Source organism: Gallus gallus, chromosome 2, assembly GCF_016699485.2.
Source record: "Gallus gallus isolate bGalGal1 chromosome 2, bGalGal1.mat.broiler.GRCg7b, whole genome shotgun sequence".
Lineage (NCBI taxonomy): Eukaryota > Metazoa > Chordata > Aves > Galliformes > Phasianidae > Gallus > Gallus gallus.
Genome location: NC_052533.1, coordinates 89397499 through 89416480, shown reverse-complemented (window position 1 = coordinate 89416480; position 18982 = coordinate 89397499). Strand labels below are relative to the sequence as shown.

General features: G+C 41.8%; 2 protein-coding genes across 4 annotated transcripts in view; both read left to right on the top strand.

Moving 5' to 3' along the window:
* PARD6G (par-6 family cell polarity regulator gamma) overlaps nt 1-11636 on the top strand; it is a 58441-nt gene extending 46805 nt beyond the window's left edge. The window contains exon 3 of the mRNA XM_015282411.4: nt 8834-11636. Coding sequence (XP_015137897.1) covers nt 8834-9693 — 860 coding nt within the window. The 3' untranslated portion in view covers nt 9694-11636. The remainder of the gene's footprint in view (nt 1-8833) is intronic.
* A 975-nt stretch (nt 11637-12611) lies between these two features.
* Nucleotides 12612-18333, top strand: BLOC1S4 (biogenesis of lysosomal organelles complex 1 subunit 4). 3 transcript variants are annotated; one of them, XR_005857910.2, is made up of 6 exons: nt 12612-12856; nt 12967-13038; nt 13238-13339; nt 13913-14047; nt 14187-14365; nt 14606-17413. XR_005857910.2 is itself a non-coding variant. In XM_419086.8 (5 exons), the coding sequence occupies exons 1-5, from the start codon at nt 12617-12619 to the stop codon at nt 17447-17449; spliced, it is 645 nt and encodes a 214-aa protein (XP_419086.7). In that variant the 5' UTR covers nt 12612-12616; the 3' UTR covers nt 17450-18333. The 3 variants fall into 3 exon arrangements, 2 of the variants coding, with proteins under 2 accessions (XP_419086.7, XP_040552370.1); XM_419086.8 differs by lacking the exon at nt 14187-14365 and having other exon boundaries at nt 17354-18333; XM_040696436.2 differs by having other exon boundaries at nt 14187-17413.
* The last annotated feature ends 649 nt before the right edge of the window (nt 18334-18982 follow it).

The following is an 18982-nucleotide window of genomic DNA, read 5'->3' as shown; positions in this document are numbered from 1 at the left end:
GTTTACAATCTGCGGACTTGGAGGCAGGAACCAACAAAGTGATTTGTAAAACCATGTACGTGCTTTTTCTGCCTCCCATCCAGTGCAAGGATGTATGTGGTATTAACACCTCTTGACAGTTAAGCTATAAAAACATGATTGTGTCCCTTTGTTTCTTTTTTAGGGAGAGAAAATGAGTCCTAGAAGAATTTAAACTGTGTGAAAACTTGATCTTCCCTACTAAAATGAGATAGTGACTTTTCAGGATCATCCAGGACAATGAGTGTAGAAGAGAGTGCCATTTATTCCTTCGAGTCTTAAATCTTCATTTAAGATAAAAAAACTATTGAAAACTTCAATATCAGTTTCTCTCCACAGTTTCGGTATTGTTTTGTTTTTTATTTCCAGTTATTTTTTATGGGAATTTAGAAGCATTAGGAGAAGGTGCTTCCTAGCCTGCCTGTCTGAACTAGCTTGGGATGAATAAGGTGTTAGTCAGCAAAAGAATGCATGAGAAAGAGACTGTTTTCTATACTGCAGCAATTCTTCTTGATAGTACCCTTTTATTTCATAGATCTGATGTTTGCAACAGTTGAATGACCCTATTGCTGTGGTTGTGAGCTGTCTCAATCTCTTAAAAAGGGCTTGTCCTGGCAATATTGTGGTTTTTTTGTCTTCTTTTTTTTTACTAGAAAAAAAAAAAAGCTTAATCTTAGGTAGGCAAGAATCATAGTGGGGCAGGGAAGAAGATGAAACCCAGTGAATTTAGTAGCTGAGCCACAGACACCAGGGAGTCTGTAGGTACACTGCCTTCAAAGCTGATGCCCCTGGATGTCTATTCCTTCCAAACAGGAAAACAAGTTGTATGTGCTGCAGAAACGTGATTAGCAGTTACCTGCATACAGGATAATAGACCATTCTTGTCTGCTGTCAGTTTTGCCTGGAGCCGTGGAAGGAGGGTGACTCTGGAATGAATAGAGCACCATGGCAGGTGGCAGAAAGCAGCAGGAGGGAGAGCCTAACAGCATGCTAAATTCCGTTTCCCTTGGGCAAGCTGCAGGCTGTATTAGCTGGGTGACACAGGTCCTGCCTGCCCAGTGTCTCTCCTCTCCTGCCTGTTCAGCAGAGCCCAGAGGCGTTCTTCACTGCTGGTGAAGCTACTCCTTAAATTAGGAAAAGGTTCTGTTTTAGGGTCTGTGTCTTCAGGGTGGTGTTCTGACCGGGTTCAGTACTGCAGCTCCTCCAAAGCTTTTCATTGGATCTTTGGACTACCTTTATTTGATGCTCTCTATCATGGTGGCTTTCCAACCTTCATTTGCAGTTTCTTCAGAGACTGCTATGAGATTTCTTCTTTTTTTTCTTGTCAGATGTATAAAGACTGTATTTTGAATGAATGTGATCCTTAGGTGATTTTTTTCATTACTTGGTGTTTTTTCAAATGTCATAGCTATGAAAAATAGAATGGTGTTCTCCCAAGTTCTCTCTGTGGTTCCATCTCCCTATACCTTTCTTATCTTCCAAACTTCAAATGTGTGCAAAAGTAACTATTTTTTTGGTGCTGAGTGGGAAATAGTTGCATTCAGTACTCACGGGCAGTAAGAAACTTATTAAAGCAGTGGATACTGTTATTTTCTCAGTTTGGTAGAAGTTACTTTAGCTTGGCCTCTTTATTTTTGCTTGGTTGCTTTTTGCTCTGTATTGGGTGTAGACGTTTTCTTTTGGAAATAAAATATTCCCTTTGCCAGTGTATAGGGAGCAAGTAGTCCACAGCAACTGCCTGATCTTCTGATGGAACTGAGGAGGTCCCACACCTCCGTTGCAGGTTAAAAAATGAGCTAAATAAAATGATTAAGCCAAAACTCAAAACCTGTGGCTTTCTATTGTTGCGATACTGTCTCTTTGGCATAATGTAGTTTGTGCAAGGAAGCGAGGGGAGAGGGGTCATTGCACATGAAAATTAAATAGGAAGAGGACCCTGATAATCTTTTTCCTTTAAATGAAGATTGTCTTGGCAACGTTGCCCCAGGGAGAAAAAGAAACCCAAACAAAAACCATTCTGGTAGAGATAAATACGTTATCTAAGGAGAATGTACCTTAGATATAATGACAGTGGACTTGGCAAAACAACTGAAAAGCCTCTCAAAACAAGCAAGAGGCCACAACTTCATTTATAAGACAAGAAATCTGAGAGCTGCTTTTTGGCTAGCTAAGGGGGGCTGAGTGAGAGTTTGTATGAGGTAAGGATCACTTTGGGAGGTACAGGCCTGGACGCTTGCTTACATGTGGTAGCATCCTCTTCCTCCTAAAGCCTCTCATATCACAGGGCAAACTTGCAGGTTGAGCAACAGCTTCTGCTCCTTTGGAGCAGCACTGCTATTCCAAGGTAGAGTCTTCTGCCTGGGAGGGAAGAGGTTCAGCAAGGGAACAGTGGCCTCTGATGACAAGTAGAGAGAAGTGCAGGAGGCTACATATTAAATTCCAGAGTGATTGTCCCCATCCTTGATACCAAGTGGCCTTGAAATATCTCTTATGCATGTCTGCCACTGCAAAGAGAGCCTGCACCTAATGCAATTATACCTTTGCTTGCTGTAACATGCAAGACTAAGGAACAAAATAATATTCGCTGTCTTGAAAGAGAGCAGAATATTCTGAGTTGGTAAACATGTCTAGAGTAGAGACATGCATTTGTATTCCTTTGATTTTAATCCTAATCAGATAATGAATGCTTACTAGGTAGGGAGGTATCTAAGTGGGAATTTACCTTTTTAATATTGAATCACTGTAGGAGGTTGCATCTCACAGAACAGCAGTGTAATAGGGTTTAGGCTAGAGCGGGGTGGTGTTCTCAAATTTTATTTCTAGCTCAGTTATTTGGTGAAATTTGTTTTCAAAACTGTCACTGTGTTTACAGCTTACAAAAAGTGGGGAAAAAAATTCATTTTAGAAAGAAATGAAAGAAATTGAGATTTAAGGTAGTGAGATAACATGCTCTCATGTTAATTTGAACTTGTCCCATTTGGTCTGGGTGCTTCCAAAGCCCCACTGAATGTCATACCTAAGCCTATAATGTTCAGATAGTCTTCCAAAGGCTGATGAGGTTGTTTCGCAAGGAACTGACACAGCAGTGTGTGTGATGGAAGAGAGGAGTTAAGCGTGTGTGTGTGCATGCACACCTGAGCGTGTTACTTGACCTTCTAGTGGAGTAGCTTCTACAGTTGCTCTACCTGCTGTGTTTTTTGGATTGGTGTCCAGAGGTTGCTGGCAGCAGATATATGACTTCTAATATTCCTGTAATGTGGGATGCTACGTTAGCATTTAGATAACCTTATTTTTTCCCCATTAAATGCTCCTTGATGAGTGATATTGGCACAGGACACCTGCCTCCCTGAGCCATAGTTCACTCCATATCTGTTTCCTCTTTAATCCCTTTGCACGTGGTCAGCTTGCAGGTCACCGGTGAGAGACTGCCAGCTTATTTGTTGTCTGATTGCTTTCACAAATGTGGCTGACTTTGATCTTTCTGAGAAAATAGACACTGGATACAACTCACATAAAGCACAGACGGTGTCTGTAGAGGGGATGTGGAAAGGTAGAATGGTTAACCATGACATGTTCCCTTGAAATGGTTTTATGACTGCTGCATATTTGAATGTTCGGTAATAGAGATCTGCTGGATTGAGGGGTTACCCTTCACTATTAATGACTCATTGGCCTCCTTCCCAAGCTGCCTGAAGTGCTGCTCTCCCTAGTGGAAGTAATTTTGTCTTTGAAGTACTTTCCAGAGCTGTCAACTAATGTTCCACAGTTCCCAGAGGAAATAATAAGCCATGAGTGTATGTACACTGAAAAAGCGGACTCTGAAGTGAACTGTTCCTATAGGAGCCTGGCAGTCTGCTTCTCTGTGGAATTCAGCTTGTTTATACAATCTTATCTGGCTAAGCTTTGGTATTTCATCTGGCAGGCAGCTCCTATGAAAAGCAGCTGTCCAAGCAATGGGAGTGGTGCTCCTGGTGGCTTTTTCAGAAGGTCTATAATTTCTTCCTTCATGTAAATTAAAGAAATACAATACTCTTTTGGCTACAACCAGATGCTCTAAGCAGTTTTCTTACCCTTATAAGTAGATCTGTAAGTATGTTGTGCTGTGATGTACTCTATGACTGAGGAATAGGATTCACGATGGTAACCAGGAAGGTATAATGTATTCTGTAAGGCATGTGTTGACGACAAAATTGTTGGAGGAGTAAATAACTCAAAGGTGTGGGCATGTGTAAGTTTGTAGATATGCTTTAAAAGTAATTCTTATAGTAAAACATCCATACTTGAAAGCAAAAACCTCCTTTATTGGTTTTACTGCTACTGGACAAGTAGAGGTAGTTCCACGAATTGAAGCGAGAAAACATTGGTATAAGGAAGATATACCACAAGTGTATTTCTGTATGAGGAGAGCTGTAGCATATATACTCCCTAACAAAAAGGTTCTGAGGGGTAGGTAGGCAGTGACAACTATTTCAAAGAAAGACAGGCAAAAAAAAAAAAAAAAAAATTAAAGGCACAAACATTAACAGGAAGGATGCAGCCATCCAAAGTACTTCAAGTTTTACTTAAGTCATTGCCAGATAGTGAAATGTTCTGAAAAGTGTAGTTTCGGTGGAGGATTGGTGCAGCAACATTCAGTGCCTATAGAAAAAAAGAATTGAGTTTTTTTGAGGGGCTGTACTTACACGTAGGCCAGAACGGGAGAGCTGATGCTTCAGCATCATTCAGTCTGTAGAATCATCATTTCAGTCTGGAGAAGAGGAGGCTCAGGGGAGACCTTATTGCTCTCTATAACTGCCTGAAGGGAGGTTGTAGTGAGCTGGGGGTTGGCCTCTTCTCTCGGGTGACTAGTGATAGGACTGGAGGGAATGGCTTCAAGCTGCGCCAGGGAAGGTTCAGGCTGGACGTTAGGAAATACTACTTCTCTGAAAGGGTGGTCAGGCACTGGAATGGGCTGCCCAGAGAGGTGGTGGAGTCACCGACCCTGGTGGTGTTCAAAGAGCGTTTGGACATTGTGTTGAGGGACATGGTTTAGCGGGAACCATTGGTGAAGGGCGGATGGTTGGACTGGGTGATCCTGTAGGTCTTTTCCAACCTTAGCGATTCTATGATTCTATGCTTCCTTCTCCAGCTGTGGTAAATGTTGTTTTCTGTAGAAAAAGGTGAACAAGATAATTTGCTTCCTGTTGAAGATAATGGGCCCAAGTAAAATTCAGATCTAAGCCTTCCAGAGTTCAGTGGTTATCCATGATTATCCAGTTCACAGCATATCTGTGTCTGAAATTGCACTGTATTTTGTACAGGAGAATGTTCAGTGCAGTCTGCCACATTGTAAAGAATGGAGGCTGCACTCAGCGCCTAGAAGTTAATTCTCCTTCTGTCATCTGTGCATCACATTTCACTCTGACCACATTCAAGACAGAAAAACATGACACCCTGTAAAATACAAGACATTAAGTACTGCTTAGATGTGCCACTTGATGGCACTTGTCCTGCCAGTATGCATACAGATTTATGTAGACTTCATTCTGCAAAAGGAGGACTTGATATTGCAACAGGAGAAACATGAAATACAAGCTCTGTCTGGTTTATATACTGCCTACTTGTCTTCCTTGGGATCAGGATTCAGGCACAGTCAGTTTTGTTAGCTAAAACGACATTCTTGCTTGGAATCCTATATGGCGAAGAAATTCAAAACCTCGTAACTGACCTGCATTCAAAGTGTGTTGCTGTAAATTATGCAGTGATAGATGGTTTTCATTTTGGTCTGACGCATACCACCTGAACAGTTCATAACTGGAAAGAGGTAACAGGCCACTGTTAGACCACCGTGTAGCTGCTAAAAGGCAGTGATGTTTGCTGACTTCTCCCAGTTCTGGTGAGGAAGGAAGTTTCTCTTGAGACTGACTTTCTGCTGCCCCAGTAACAACTGATGTTAAACTTCAGTATGGATACTTGGCTTTATTCCTGCTGCAAAAGTGGAAGCTTGGAATAGCACGGGAAGCTGTTTTGTTCCATCAGGTCATCTTGAATACAAGCAGTGCAATAATCCCTGTATCGTCAGGGAATGTGTATTTCATACTTCAATTTCTTCTAGAAAATAGCTAATTGTGTGGTGTTGTTTTTTCCCTGAGAGCTCTTCAAATTAACTCCATTTCTCCATCCTGCAATAGTTTTAACAGTTTCAAAGTTGGCCTTCAACTTTCTCAGATGTGATCCCATTGAGGATCAGAATCGAAAACTGATGCCTGATGCTGTCTTAAAAACAAATCCAGTCAACAGGGCACCGACTTCATTCTTTTCCAGCCCTGAAATACTGGAATTTAAAAAATGGTCAACAATCCAAACAACATAGCCTCCATAACTTGTAATCTCTCCTTCAGCCTGGTTCACGTTTGGAGGAAAATGAGCGTTTTTGTGGCAAACCGGGCTCTTTATTATTAGTGGAGGTGGTTATTTTGAAGTTGTTCGGAGGTCAGGAATGCTGGCAGTCATCTAAGGAGACAGATTAGTGGGCTCAGCGCAGGTGAGGAGGTCATAGAAGCAAAATAAGCACTTTTTGTCGTTGCCTTCATTGTTCAGCCAAAAGAAGCTACTTCAGACGTGTCCCACCTGTACGTGTCACATGGGTCATTGTGCTTCTCTGGTTTACCTGTGATGTTAATACTCAATTGTGACAAGCTTGAATGTTGTGAAAATTAACTCTAGGTTGTTCTTGTTATTTTAAGGGAAAGAAAACTCTTGTCAAGAAATCATCTGATCTGGTAAAATGCTTGCAAGCCAGTCTTACTCATTCAGTCTTAATCATATACAGAGGGGCAGAGAACAGCTACCTAGGTAATGTCAGCAGAGAGGGGGATGGCTGGGGCATGTGTTTCATTTTACCTGCTGTGCAATGAACTGCAGTCACCAGTCTGATCTTCTGAGTCTTAATGACATGCAGCTTTTGGTTTGAGTTTAGTTTTCCAGTAGTACAGGAGACAGTCTCAAACACAAACTTGTCCTCACGCAGTCATTACCTGGGCAAGGAGCGTGCTTCTGAGAAGGTGAGCACTTTTCCTGTCTTGGTGATCCTAAGGGCTCCTCCAGTACGTTGTGCTTTTACTGTTACGTGAACCCTTTATGGGACCACAGAAGGGCATATGCAGTTGGCAGAGCTCTGAACGTGAGAGCAGATGTGAGAGGTGAGCATGATGCTGAGGACTACAAACTCATCCAAGAAGCCTTTCATTCAGAATGACCTTCTGTAGACCTTATGATGTGTTCAGTGTTGACATAGCCAATGTAGATAAGTTACAAGAGTATGCAGGGATGGTCTTTCTGCAGTCTTTAAATTATGTTTCCAGCCCAAAGGACTACTGTAGGATCAGAGAATGATTTAGGCCAAAGGAACCTCAGGAGACTGGCTAATCTAACACCCTGCTCAAAGCAGGCTGGGTTATCAAGTTGCAGTCCAGCACTTCTTGTAGCGTTCTTTCAGAATTGTGTAACCTCATGCCACTTAGATCAGTCAGTAGTATGCCTTGAAAGCCGACTTGAAAACGAGACTTTGCAAGAAATAAAAACATGATTAAAAGCTTATTTTCCTAGCGTGGTAGGTGTTCAACCTTTATTGGCTAGAGATCATTTTACTATCTCAAACATTGTTATGCAGGATTAATTTATAAGAGCAAAAGCTTCACCACGCTTCTGTAAACGAATTGTACTCTTGAATTTTACTGCTTGTCTTCAACAGTAAACTGAAAGTCTGTTAGTTTTATCTGAATAGTGTTAGCGTGTTTAAACCCCTGGTGAAATGATTTTCCAGCTAGTATGTGCTTCATGTTTAAAATATGCGCAGTGTTTTTAATGTGAACTGCAGTGATAATTCATGATTATTGAGGTATTTTTTGCAAAGCACAAGATGAGTTTTGTGTCAGTGATACAGTCATGTGTCAGTGGGCATTGGCATATTGTTCAGCTGGCTTAAAGTAGATCACTTAGCATGTGCCCTGGAGATACGTTGACAGAGACCAAAATATTTGAACTTCTGCAGTAGATCTGACAAAGGCTGCTTTCCTCTGAATTCTTCTCAAGGGTGGGAGGGTTTGTGCAAGCCCACGTGTGTTCTGTGCTCCTCAGCATATGGACTGTGCAACAGGGCAGTTTCTCTCTCCCCTCTTCTATTCTTCTTGGCCCCTTACTTCCACAGAATCTTTTTTGGAATTTGACACTTCAGCACATTCTGTTGCTGTCAAATTCTTCAGAAATGAAAATATTCCAAAGAGAAGAGTGCAGCACTGATAGGTGCATATTAACGTAAATCCCTCGGTGAAAAAGGCTAGGCTAAAAATACATATCCAGCTACTCTCTCATACCCTGTTTTTGTGTTCATGCTTGAGGTCTGCTATCAGTTAATGCTTTGATGGATATTAAAATATTCTTTGATTCAGACTTTTAGATTAGGAATTGTATACACATTTTTCCCCATGTGACATGTATGTATAAAATTACTATCTAACTCTGAAAATATGGTCTCGTATAAGAAGGTATATCAGGCTTGCAGCTGCAAGTAATTGCATTCCATACGAGAGTACGGAATCAGAAGTCTCCTTCCTCAAAATGTGGAAGAAATATGGATAGGGCATTGGAAACAGCTAATTCATTCTGAATGACGTGTCGATGGACTTAAACTGAAACAAAGGTTAGGGTAAGCAGAAGAACTTGATTTCTTCCATGTTATTAGGAGTAGAGCTTCACTGAACCAGAGTTAGGAGGGAAAACTCCCTGCAGTTTGAATAACTCTGTATTTGATACAGTGGTACGTTTTATCTTTCAGATGAAGTGGACTACAGTAATTTTGGGACCAACACACTGTCAAGGAAGAAGAAGGCTCTGGTGACACTCCGCAATGACAACCTCCGCCGGCGTCCTCACATTAATATTAGCATGCCTCACGATTTTAGGCCTGTGTCTTCCATAATCGATGTGGACATTCTTCCTGAAACACACAGGAGAGTGAGGCTGTATCGACACGGGTGTGAGAAACCTTTAGGATTTTACATACGCGATGGCACCAGCGTAAGGGTTACTCCTCACGGACTGGAAAAAGTACCTGGTATCTTCATCTCTCGTATGGTTCCTGGAGGCTTAGCGGAGAGCACAGGCTTGTTGGCTGTAAATGATGAAGTTCTGGAAGTTAACGGCATTGAAGTAGCAGGAAAGACTCTCGACCAAGTCACAGACATGATGATTGCCAACAGCCATAACCTTATTATCACGGTCAAGCCAGCGAACCAGAGGAACAATATTATTCGGAGCAGTAGGATGTCTGGTAGCTCTGGCCAGTCTACAGACAGCACCGCTAGTCACCACAGCTTGCCTACGTCCCACGTACTGCAGAACTTCCACCCTGATGAAATGGAGAGTGACGAAGAGGCTGACATTGTCATCGAGGGCGGTCTGGAGCCACAGCACATTCCCAAACTGCACAGCCTTACTTCCAGTAGCCTCTCTCGAATCAATGGCAGCAGCCTTAGCCACAGACTTCAAAGGGACCTGGTGCTCAACAACAACTCCGGCCGAGAAAGCAACGGCAGCATCCACAAATTACTCAGTTCCTTAAAAACTGATCCCCGACACAGTCTGGTTATTCCCCGAGGAGGAATTGAGGAGGATGGGACAGTCATTACGCTTTAGTAGCAATTCCTGCAACTTTTTTTTCAGTCTTAAGTGCCAACGGGGACAACTGACTCTTAGAACTTGTTATGCACAAGACAGAGCTGATACTCTCATAGACCTCACAGGTGCAGAACATTGTTGCTGTCTAGGAAACGTGGCATCTGGAGTTAGGCAGAAGACTGTCACGCACTGCATAATTGATCAGGAGAATGCCAGAGTGTGAAAGCTGGTTTATGTCTCAGTCCTAAAGTGAGAAGGCAAATTAGTTGTAGTTTGTGTAAATCTAAGCAGTTTTACAAGCTACCACTGGCAGTGCTACATGCTTGGGTTTGAATGCATGGGTGGATGTATTTATACACACACGTATATGAATTAGGTTTTAATAGTAATAACAGATGTCTATTTGAAGTGGAATCTGTTTTTCCTCTAATACGAGTTTTAAGAGAGCTCTTCTCAATAGCATTACATACAGACCTTCCGCTAATTTGTTTATACCACATCTGCAGCGTTACGTCTAAACCAGACAAGCTCTGTAAAAGTAGTTTCCTGCCCTAGTGGTAACAATGGTAGGGAGATGCTGCAAATACATTTCCCAAATGAGAAAATGTATGTATTTTTCAAAGTGTAGGGAGGGGTTAGAGGGTGATGTTATTGCTTTGAGATCAGCACCACCTGCTGGTCAGAGGCAGGTCTGCCTGCAACGCAGATTTATAGCGTGTGGGAAAACAAAGTCATAACAATGAGAGCTTAAAACCGTTCATGATGTGTTAAATGTATTATTTTTGATATTTATTAGATAATACCTCTTTTCCAAATTTTCTCATCATCTCTATTTTTTTCAGTATCAAGGTTCACGTGAATTCTAGGGATACCTTACATGTAAGAAGGCGAGAAGAAATGGAAGAGTGCTAGGACTGTCTCCTTCCCCACCAAGATAGGTTCTTGCTGTATGTTTAGGGCAGCCTAAATCGTCAAGGTCCTTCCTTATAAAAGTTTGGCCAATTGCTATACAAAGGAGGGATGCTGTCTTTCAAACCTAACTTAGAATAGTTCTATTGTCTTTGAACTCTTCTAGTAATCATAAAGCTTTATGTCTACACTTGATTTCTAGAAACTTAAAATATGCTGGATGCTGGCAATGGCCAGACATCCCTACTGGATGCTAGTTAAGGGGTAACCAGTGAGTGCTGAGTCAATAATTGTTCACTTCTGAAATGCCATGAATTTATTAAAATGATCAAATCTAAAATATTTTGTTACATCTCGATCAGTGTAAGGAGCAAAATATAAATGTTTTACAATGTATTTTTCTACTTTTAGCTTGTCATTTTCTCTTTGTTTTTAACTTTGTAGTACATTAAAGGTTTTTTTTATATGGTGGAATAGACATTTCTTAAATATTGTATGAATATGAAAATTCAGGAGTCTTGGTTTGAAAAAAAAAAATCACATTCCATTTTGGAATATGTAATGGCTGGACAAAGGATACGTGGACTAATTAATTATTGCTAATTTAGAATGCCTGTGGAACAACCGGTCTTCTGCTCATTGTTAAGTGTGTTTGGGACACTGAACTTAGTATGTTTCTTTTAGATTTGCTTTAAAAGTTTATTTTAAAATAACTCTTTAATTAAACCTCTTCTAGGTGTCACAGCAGTTATAGAGCTATACTTATTTTTCCCAGCACAGTAAGAATAGCACATTGATCCTATGTCTTAAATACATGTTTGTACTTTACCAAAGGTTTTCATTAAAAAATAATAATAATAAAAATCTGATTATATTGGTGCAGTAAAAGACTGAATAGCTGGATATGCTTCAGTCAGTCAGACCATCTTATCAGGAGGGTTTTGTTACACCTTCTTTAAATAACTTGTTTTGCCTGGCTGAAGGTTACTCATCTTGCCTTATTTAACTGATGAAATTGTGACCTGTCTGCAATAAAATGTGCACTAAGCTTACTTCTGCGCTATATCCTTTCGCTTATCCTGAAGGACAGGACTACAGTATTTCTGTAGGAGTATCACATTTCCTTGGCAAAACCAGGTATTTTTTTTGGGGGGGGGGGGGATGTTTTTGACAACTCTTCAGTGACGTAACTATTTCAGGGTTACCTGTAAGACTGCAGACAGTACATATGACAACCAAAAGAACCAACGTTTCTTCCCACATCTTCCCATCCTGCCTTTATTAATGGGTGCTGTTGCATTGGTTCCCACGGGGGCCAGGTAGCTTGCTCTGCTCTTTGTAGCAAGGCTTTCTTTGGGACTCTAGTCTTCCTTAAGGCCTTCACCTAGTTCTGTCTCCTCAGGTAAAGCTTAAGGCTCCTTTCTCACAGTGAGGTGCAGCAGCTCTTTGCTGGGAGGAGGCTGGCTGGCTCTCCAGCTCATGTGCTGTTAAATGTTAAATGTTAATGTTAAATGTTAAACGTTAATGTTAAAATACCCTAATCCTCCAGCTGGTTCTTCCTGTGGAGTGAGAGACGGTCCTGAGGTGGGGAATGCAGCTTAGCAGAGAGGAGTGACAGGGTCTCAGAGGGGCAGAGTAGTGACAGAATCAACTTTGGGCCTGATGCTTTGCAGTGTCACTTTTAAGGCTCAAAAACATTGTCCTCATTTGCGTCAACTAGGAAAAAAAAAAAAAACCCTTCTGTTTTTGCATGCACCATCCTACAAACCTAAGTCCTATGTGTAGATATCGATGATCTACACGCAGGTTCGCTCTCGGTACCAGGAGCCTCCTGGTACTGCTGAGGGAGCGCAGCCAAAGCACTGCTCTGTAGAGGACAGCCCCTCCTTGAGCATACTTGGTGAAGGGGCGTAAGGCGGGGGGGGGGAGCTGTGAGGAGCGGGGCCCGCCCCCGGCAGCCTTGGGGCGGGACGCGAGGCGCGGCCCCCTCCCTCCCGGCGGCACTGCGCCTGCGCTGGCGGCCTCTCACGTGATGGAGGCGCCGCCTGACGGGCGGCCGGGCGGCGGTATGGCGGCTGCGGGGGTAGGGGCCGAGGCGGCGGTGGGCCGCTCCGGCGGGGACAGCGGGAACGTCTCGCAGAGCCACAGCAACGCCTCCGGGCTGGGCGGGCTGGAGGACGAGGAGGGGGACGCGCTGGACGCGTCGCTCAGCGCGACCGCCGCCGCCTATAGCGCGTACCTGCTGGTCGAGCGTAGCGCCTTCAGCGAGCAGGTGGGCGGCGCGGGCGGGGTGTCCCCGCTTCGTGCTCGGCGTTCTGCGGTTCTCTTGGTGTCCGCGCTTGGAGGTTGTGCCCCCTGACAGCGTTTAAATGCGTTTTGCAGGTGGAAAGCTTAGAGAAGAGCCTGGAAGAGCTGCTGACGAGAGTGGATGAGTTTGTGGGGATGCTGGACATGGTACGTGGGAGGCACCGGTCTTTATCCAACTTTGTGCTTTTAACCGTGGTGTTTGTTTGTTTCTCTAGTATTTCTTATCCATTTGTTTTAGTCAGCTTAACGGGAGCACAGGTGTATTTTCCTAAATGAAATCCAGTGTTTAACACTTGGCTCTATTCCTCAGTTTCCGTGTTATCTCTTCAACTCCCCCTCTTTACAGATCCGAAGTGATTCGTCCCAAGTTGTCAATGAGAGCATACCTGAGATTTACACCAAAGCTACAGAGATGAGGCAGATATACAGGAGGATCGACAAGCTGGAGGTATGTGTTTGGCATCCTCTGGCTGTGTTCCCTTCCTTAGAAGGTCCCCTCTGTGTCAGTCATTGATACGATGGTGTGTGCATGCATGGATGTGCGGTGGGTTCACTTCTCTTTTGTGTCCAGTCCAGATTCGGTGCTTGGGGATCTGGTTTTTAAATGGGCTGCTTGAAGCAAGGCAGCCATCCTTCTATTTTCAGAAAGCCAATAGTATTCCTTTTTCTTCTTTTTTTAAATAGTATCTTTCAAACTTATTGTCTGGAAAACTATCCTGAGATTAATGAAATGAGAGAACTGTTGATTTCTGGTAAAGCTTCAACGCTCCGTAGAAAAGCATATAGGCATCTAAATTCTAAGAAATTACCCAAGGAGGTTGTGGATGCCCCATCCCTGGAGGCATTGAAGGCCAGGCTGGATGTGGCTCTGGGCAGCCTGGTCTGGTGGTTGGCGACCCTGCACATAGCAGGGGGTTGAAACTCGATGATCCTTGTGGTCCTTTTCAACCCAGGCCATTCTATGATTCCATTAGTGAAAATTCTGTGTTGCTTTGTTCTTCTTTTTCTTCTCCTCACACAGGCTTTTGTGAAGATGATTGCAAACCATGTGGCTGGAATGGAAGAGCGGGTTGTAAAGGCAGAATCAGACCTTGGAGCTTTTCCAAGCACATTCAAGAAAATCCTGCACACGATCAGCATACCGTCCTTCCGTAACGTAAGTATGTTTTAGTTCTCATAGTCCAACTTAGTTTCTCTGCTTACCAGTGGGCGGCTCGAATCATAAATTGTAAGTTTGTTACACATATAAACCAATTTCAACATCAAACTCATGTACTTTGTTAATGCATTTGCAGAGTTCTCAGTCTTAATCCAAAAAAAAACCCCCAAAACTCACAAGTTCTGCCAAGGTTTTGAGTTGTGCTCCAGAGTAAGTTTGAATATATGAAGAAGGAAACATGAAGGGCCCAATAAGGACATGTAATGAGCATGCCTGTATTGAAGCATCCCTGATCTCTGACAGTATGCAAAGCAGGTAGGAAGAGCCTGTACAGATGATACTGTTGAAGTGCTATGATGCATTAATGCAATTGCTGCCAAAATGTTAGCAGAATAGGAAGTAAAAGCTGTACTGCACGGTATACTTAATTAAAGGTTCTCTTTATCCACAGTCTGCACAGTTTGGTAATGGCATTAGCATCTTGTCAAACTGTCTAAAAGGGCTGTGTTTTTTTCTACCCTCCCTCATGACTACATGTGGTCTGTTTTTCTGCAGAAGATGTGAGGTACTCTCTGTAGAATGTTTCAAGGTGATGGCCATACCCAAGCCTTAAAAAACTGACACGATGCACTACTTTTTAAAATGAAACTGGAATGAAAAAATAAATAAATGAAATCTTCTGGCCCTAATACGAGCACCTTACACTTCTTGTCATCATCTGCTGTAATGTACTATATGCCAAATTTAGGTATGTCTCTCTGCGTCTTGTCAGCATCCAGTCTTTCCTTTATCCTTTCCTATATTCATCCCATACTAGCTCAGGTCTCTACCTCATACTAGTGAGAATACTGAAAAAAAGTTGGTTTGTGGAGGGGGAGAGGAAGGTGTGACTGCTGAAGTGTTATTTGTTACGTATTGTAACTATGTGTGGCAGCAAATGAATAAATAAATAAAAATCTAAAAAGAATATTGCCTTGGTAAGACTTGCAGCAAAGAATGAACAGTTTTCCTGAACCAAGTCATTAACTTCCAGGTCCCTCATTTTCTTCAGTGTTTAAGTTCAGTGAGGTCATTTCTTTCTAAAATAACTAATGAAATACATGAACAACATGCAAAACATCACAACTGCTACTTATGGGCTAATTAGAAAAGCAAACAACAACTCTGCAGCTGTGGGTAGGAGCATCATAGCTTTAAACTTCAGCCTTGAAAAGTATTCAACAGGGTTTTCTACAAAGCCTTCAGTTTAAAAGGCTGAGAGTTGTAATAAAATGCTGTTCCATGTTGCATGGGAACATTTTGTCAGCAGTTTTTCAGCAATTAATAGGGTGGAAAGTCTTCGAAGCAGTCAGCAAATTGAGCCTGTTACTTGGTTTGAGAACGGGTAGCAATATAATACGTGCTCAGAACTTAATGGTTGTAATTGATTAAATAAAAGCTGCATGACTGTTCCACAAGGAAACTACGTATTATGTAGTAAAAGACGTATTTTCATTAATAAACACACTCATGAATGAGTGAAAATGCATGTAGAGATTTCTCCCCACGCCTTTTGTTTAACTAACTCACACTGTGCATCAGCCCTCTGGAAAAGAATGCTGTACCAATGTCATGATTGTCACTGCAGCTCTTGGTTTTCCTGCAAAAAATTGAAGTCAGCTCCCCTCACTCTCTTCCCACGTAAATGTGTCTGTTTCTTTACGCAAAGAATATGTTCTGTATTTCGTAAGCTGTGTGTCTGTAATCTCACTTTCAGATTTTGCCCCAAGTTCTTCCCTTGTGAATACCGGGCAATGTAGAGTACAGTACTGTAAGACCTCTAATATCACTAAAGATGTAGGCACTCTCAAAAGGTAAAGATGCCTGCTAAGAGGCTGCAGAAATAATTCTTCATAAATGTATACTTAGGCAACTGTGGGTACTGTGTCTGCCTGTGAATGAGATTATCCCCTTCCTGCACGTATGCAATCATAGTGCATCTTCAGTCAGCGTTATGAGCTGCGGTGTTTTCCTGTAGACCATTACACGATAGGAAATATCTGATTTCAAAGATTGCTTTGACTTTTGGCAAAATTCTGAGACACACAATTTTGGTAAGTATAGATTTACCCTTAGCTTATATATTTTATTTCTACTTTTCTTAGTGACATGCGGGTGGCAAAACAATGTCAGCTTCAGAGAAATGTGTGGCATTGTAAAGTTAAATACAATTTCAGTATCCTAAATCAGCAATGTGTAACACTGAGACTCCCTGTTTGGAATAGATTTGCATATAAATACGATAATGAGAACCTCTTGCATTCGATTTGAAAGAAGTACACAGCTTAATTGTATGCTGGAAAAAACAATCCATTCATCTGTTTCGTGGGTGTACTCCTAAGCTTCAAGTATGCTACTGTTAACTCCTTACCATTGATGAAGACTCTTAATCTCTTTGCTCCAGACAGGCAAAAAAAGTAGCTGAAAGACTTTATGTACAAACTGAGAGCTCTGCAGAACTGTTTATCAGATTCTGTCATGGGTTCGTAAGAATTATTAATGAATGAAAATGTGATTTTTAAGCCTTTTCTTTAAGGTCATACGTTGAAAATGTGCCCTGGCTCCGTGTTGCCGTGCAGCATTATTTACATACAAGAACGCTGACAGAATAGTCAGTAGTGGTCTGTGCCGTTGTCCACTTGAGCTGTTTGTTATAGCTAAACAATGCAGACTTATAATAATTATGTGATATATAGAGAGTATTTAAAATGAATGTGTACACTTTTCCTGAAAAGCAGCACAACTCTTTCCTTGTTCACTACTGTATTATTTTAACAGTAGCTCATAGTACGTATATTCTAATGTATGCTTGATGAAAAAGCTCAGCAGGAGCAGCGAACCTGGAAGAAACACCTACTAGGTTTGTTTTCATAAGAGGACTGTTTTAGCTAAATAAGTGAGAATACAGGCTGAGGTTAACTCAAAAGAAGCAGCTGAGGAAAACTCAGAAGGCTGGAGCAGGAAAGGTAAAGGTTTGTGGAGCAAAAGGAAGAAGGTTATAATGTCTGAACTGTTTCCCATTTGGCTCCTGCAAAAGCTGGCATGTTTTACACTTTTCAAGTCTGAGTTTGTTTAGGTGATAAAAGGGCAAAAGCCAGAGTAACCCAAAGAATAAGTCAGAGCCATCTGAGCTGCAATTTAAAGTTCGCCTGAGTGAGGGATATGGCTTTAAAACTCCTTTTGTTTTGCATTTTAGTTCTGTAGGTTTTCTTCTGAAGCTTGAATTCTTATGAAAGCAAAAAATAAACTTTATCTGATTTGCAGAAATCGTCTTCCTCACGACAGCAGACTGCCTATGAGCCTCCTGTCCTCTTCAAGACTGAAGACTATTTTCCATGTCCTAACGAAGCACCTTATTGACGATTTTGGTTTTGGAGTTGGTATGAATCAGCCAAAATAGAACAAGCCAAGTGAACAGAAGAAATGGCAGCCTCAAAATAGCTGCATTTCTGAGTATTATTAATGGCATATTGCCGTTCTGATTCTCACTGTCTTCCTACAGGCAGTGTTTTCAGGTAATCTCTTTTTGGGTATATTATTTGAAAAGTCTTCCAAAAACACAGTGTATATTTTCAGTTTATAATGAGGAACGAACTTAAAAATACTTCAGCGTTAGGGTTTGGGGCTTGGGTGTTTTTTTGTTCTTTTTATTTTAAACAGAAATAATTGGAAACATACTTTTATACTACATCTCTTTTAACACTTAAATCATGGCTGCTGCAGATGTAAATAACTGTACCACAAGGCTGTTATTTTTGTTCGTTTTTTATTTAAACATACTGGGGTGAAAGGAAAGCTCTATGCGTAAAATCATGGTAAGCTTTGGAGCTTGGTCCCTGCAGTTGGTGTGGAGAATTGCACCAGCTCAGGATGTGCAGGAGGCAAGGGGAGGACTGGGAAGATTGGTGAGGAGTCGAGGACGTGACTTGGCTTGGGCAGCATAGTCCAAGTTCATGATGTGAACATCTTGTCCCTCCTGGTGGTCATCAGGCCACTGTGACCAGAGCTTCTGATTATTGCAATGTGTTATCATGTGATGTGTAACTGGGTGGGTATAATATATATAATCCACCATCAGAAAGAAAGGGGGTGTAAGTTGAGGCAGGGCCATCTTTGGACTGAGCCTGTATTGGATGCCTCACCTGATTAGATGCGATTCCCTCTCACACCTCTGTGCAGTGACTGGGACTGTCTGAGCTGCCTGGAATGTGAGTAAATTGTCAATAAACGAGTGGCTTCTGTAACACCTGATGTACTGCGTTTCACCTAACAGTATTGAACTGCACAGTTACATCTGAGAACCTTTTTGCCTACAGCTTCCTATAATATCTAGCAGTTGTTAATGATTAATTTCTATATTCTTCTTGAAAACCAATTTTACTACTGTTTTACTGCCGTAAGAACTCACTGCAAACATCCAAAATGCAGAGGAATAAGACATACATCAGGGAAACAACATCATGCTTATTGGTTTTATGTTGGAAGCAAAGAAAAAGGTAAGCAGTTGTAGAGTGAGGGTTATATGTTAGTTGATACAGCTTTCAAAACCGTATGGTCTCATCGCCCAGCAGCAGCAGAGACCAGATTCTGAGTATCTGAGGTGACAAATGTCACCTAAACATTTTAAGGCTTGTGAAGTCAAAATCATTAGGCTCCAAAAATAGTTTTAATACAAAACTATTACCTGAAATTCAGCAGAAGGAGTCTAAAACATACAATCCTGTATCACAGACATTTAACTCTTTGATGAGGAGCCCCAATACTTCTGTTCCCACACCCTCCTTGCTTTTGTCAGCACCTAAGCATTAAACTGTTGAGGTGTTCCACTGTAGCAACAGTTCCATTTCCAAGAAGTACTGTATGTTTGAGCTTATGCCTAAATAATGAAGGCTA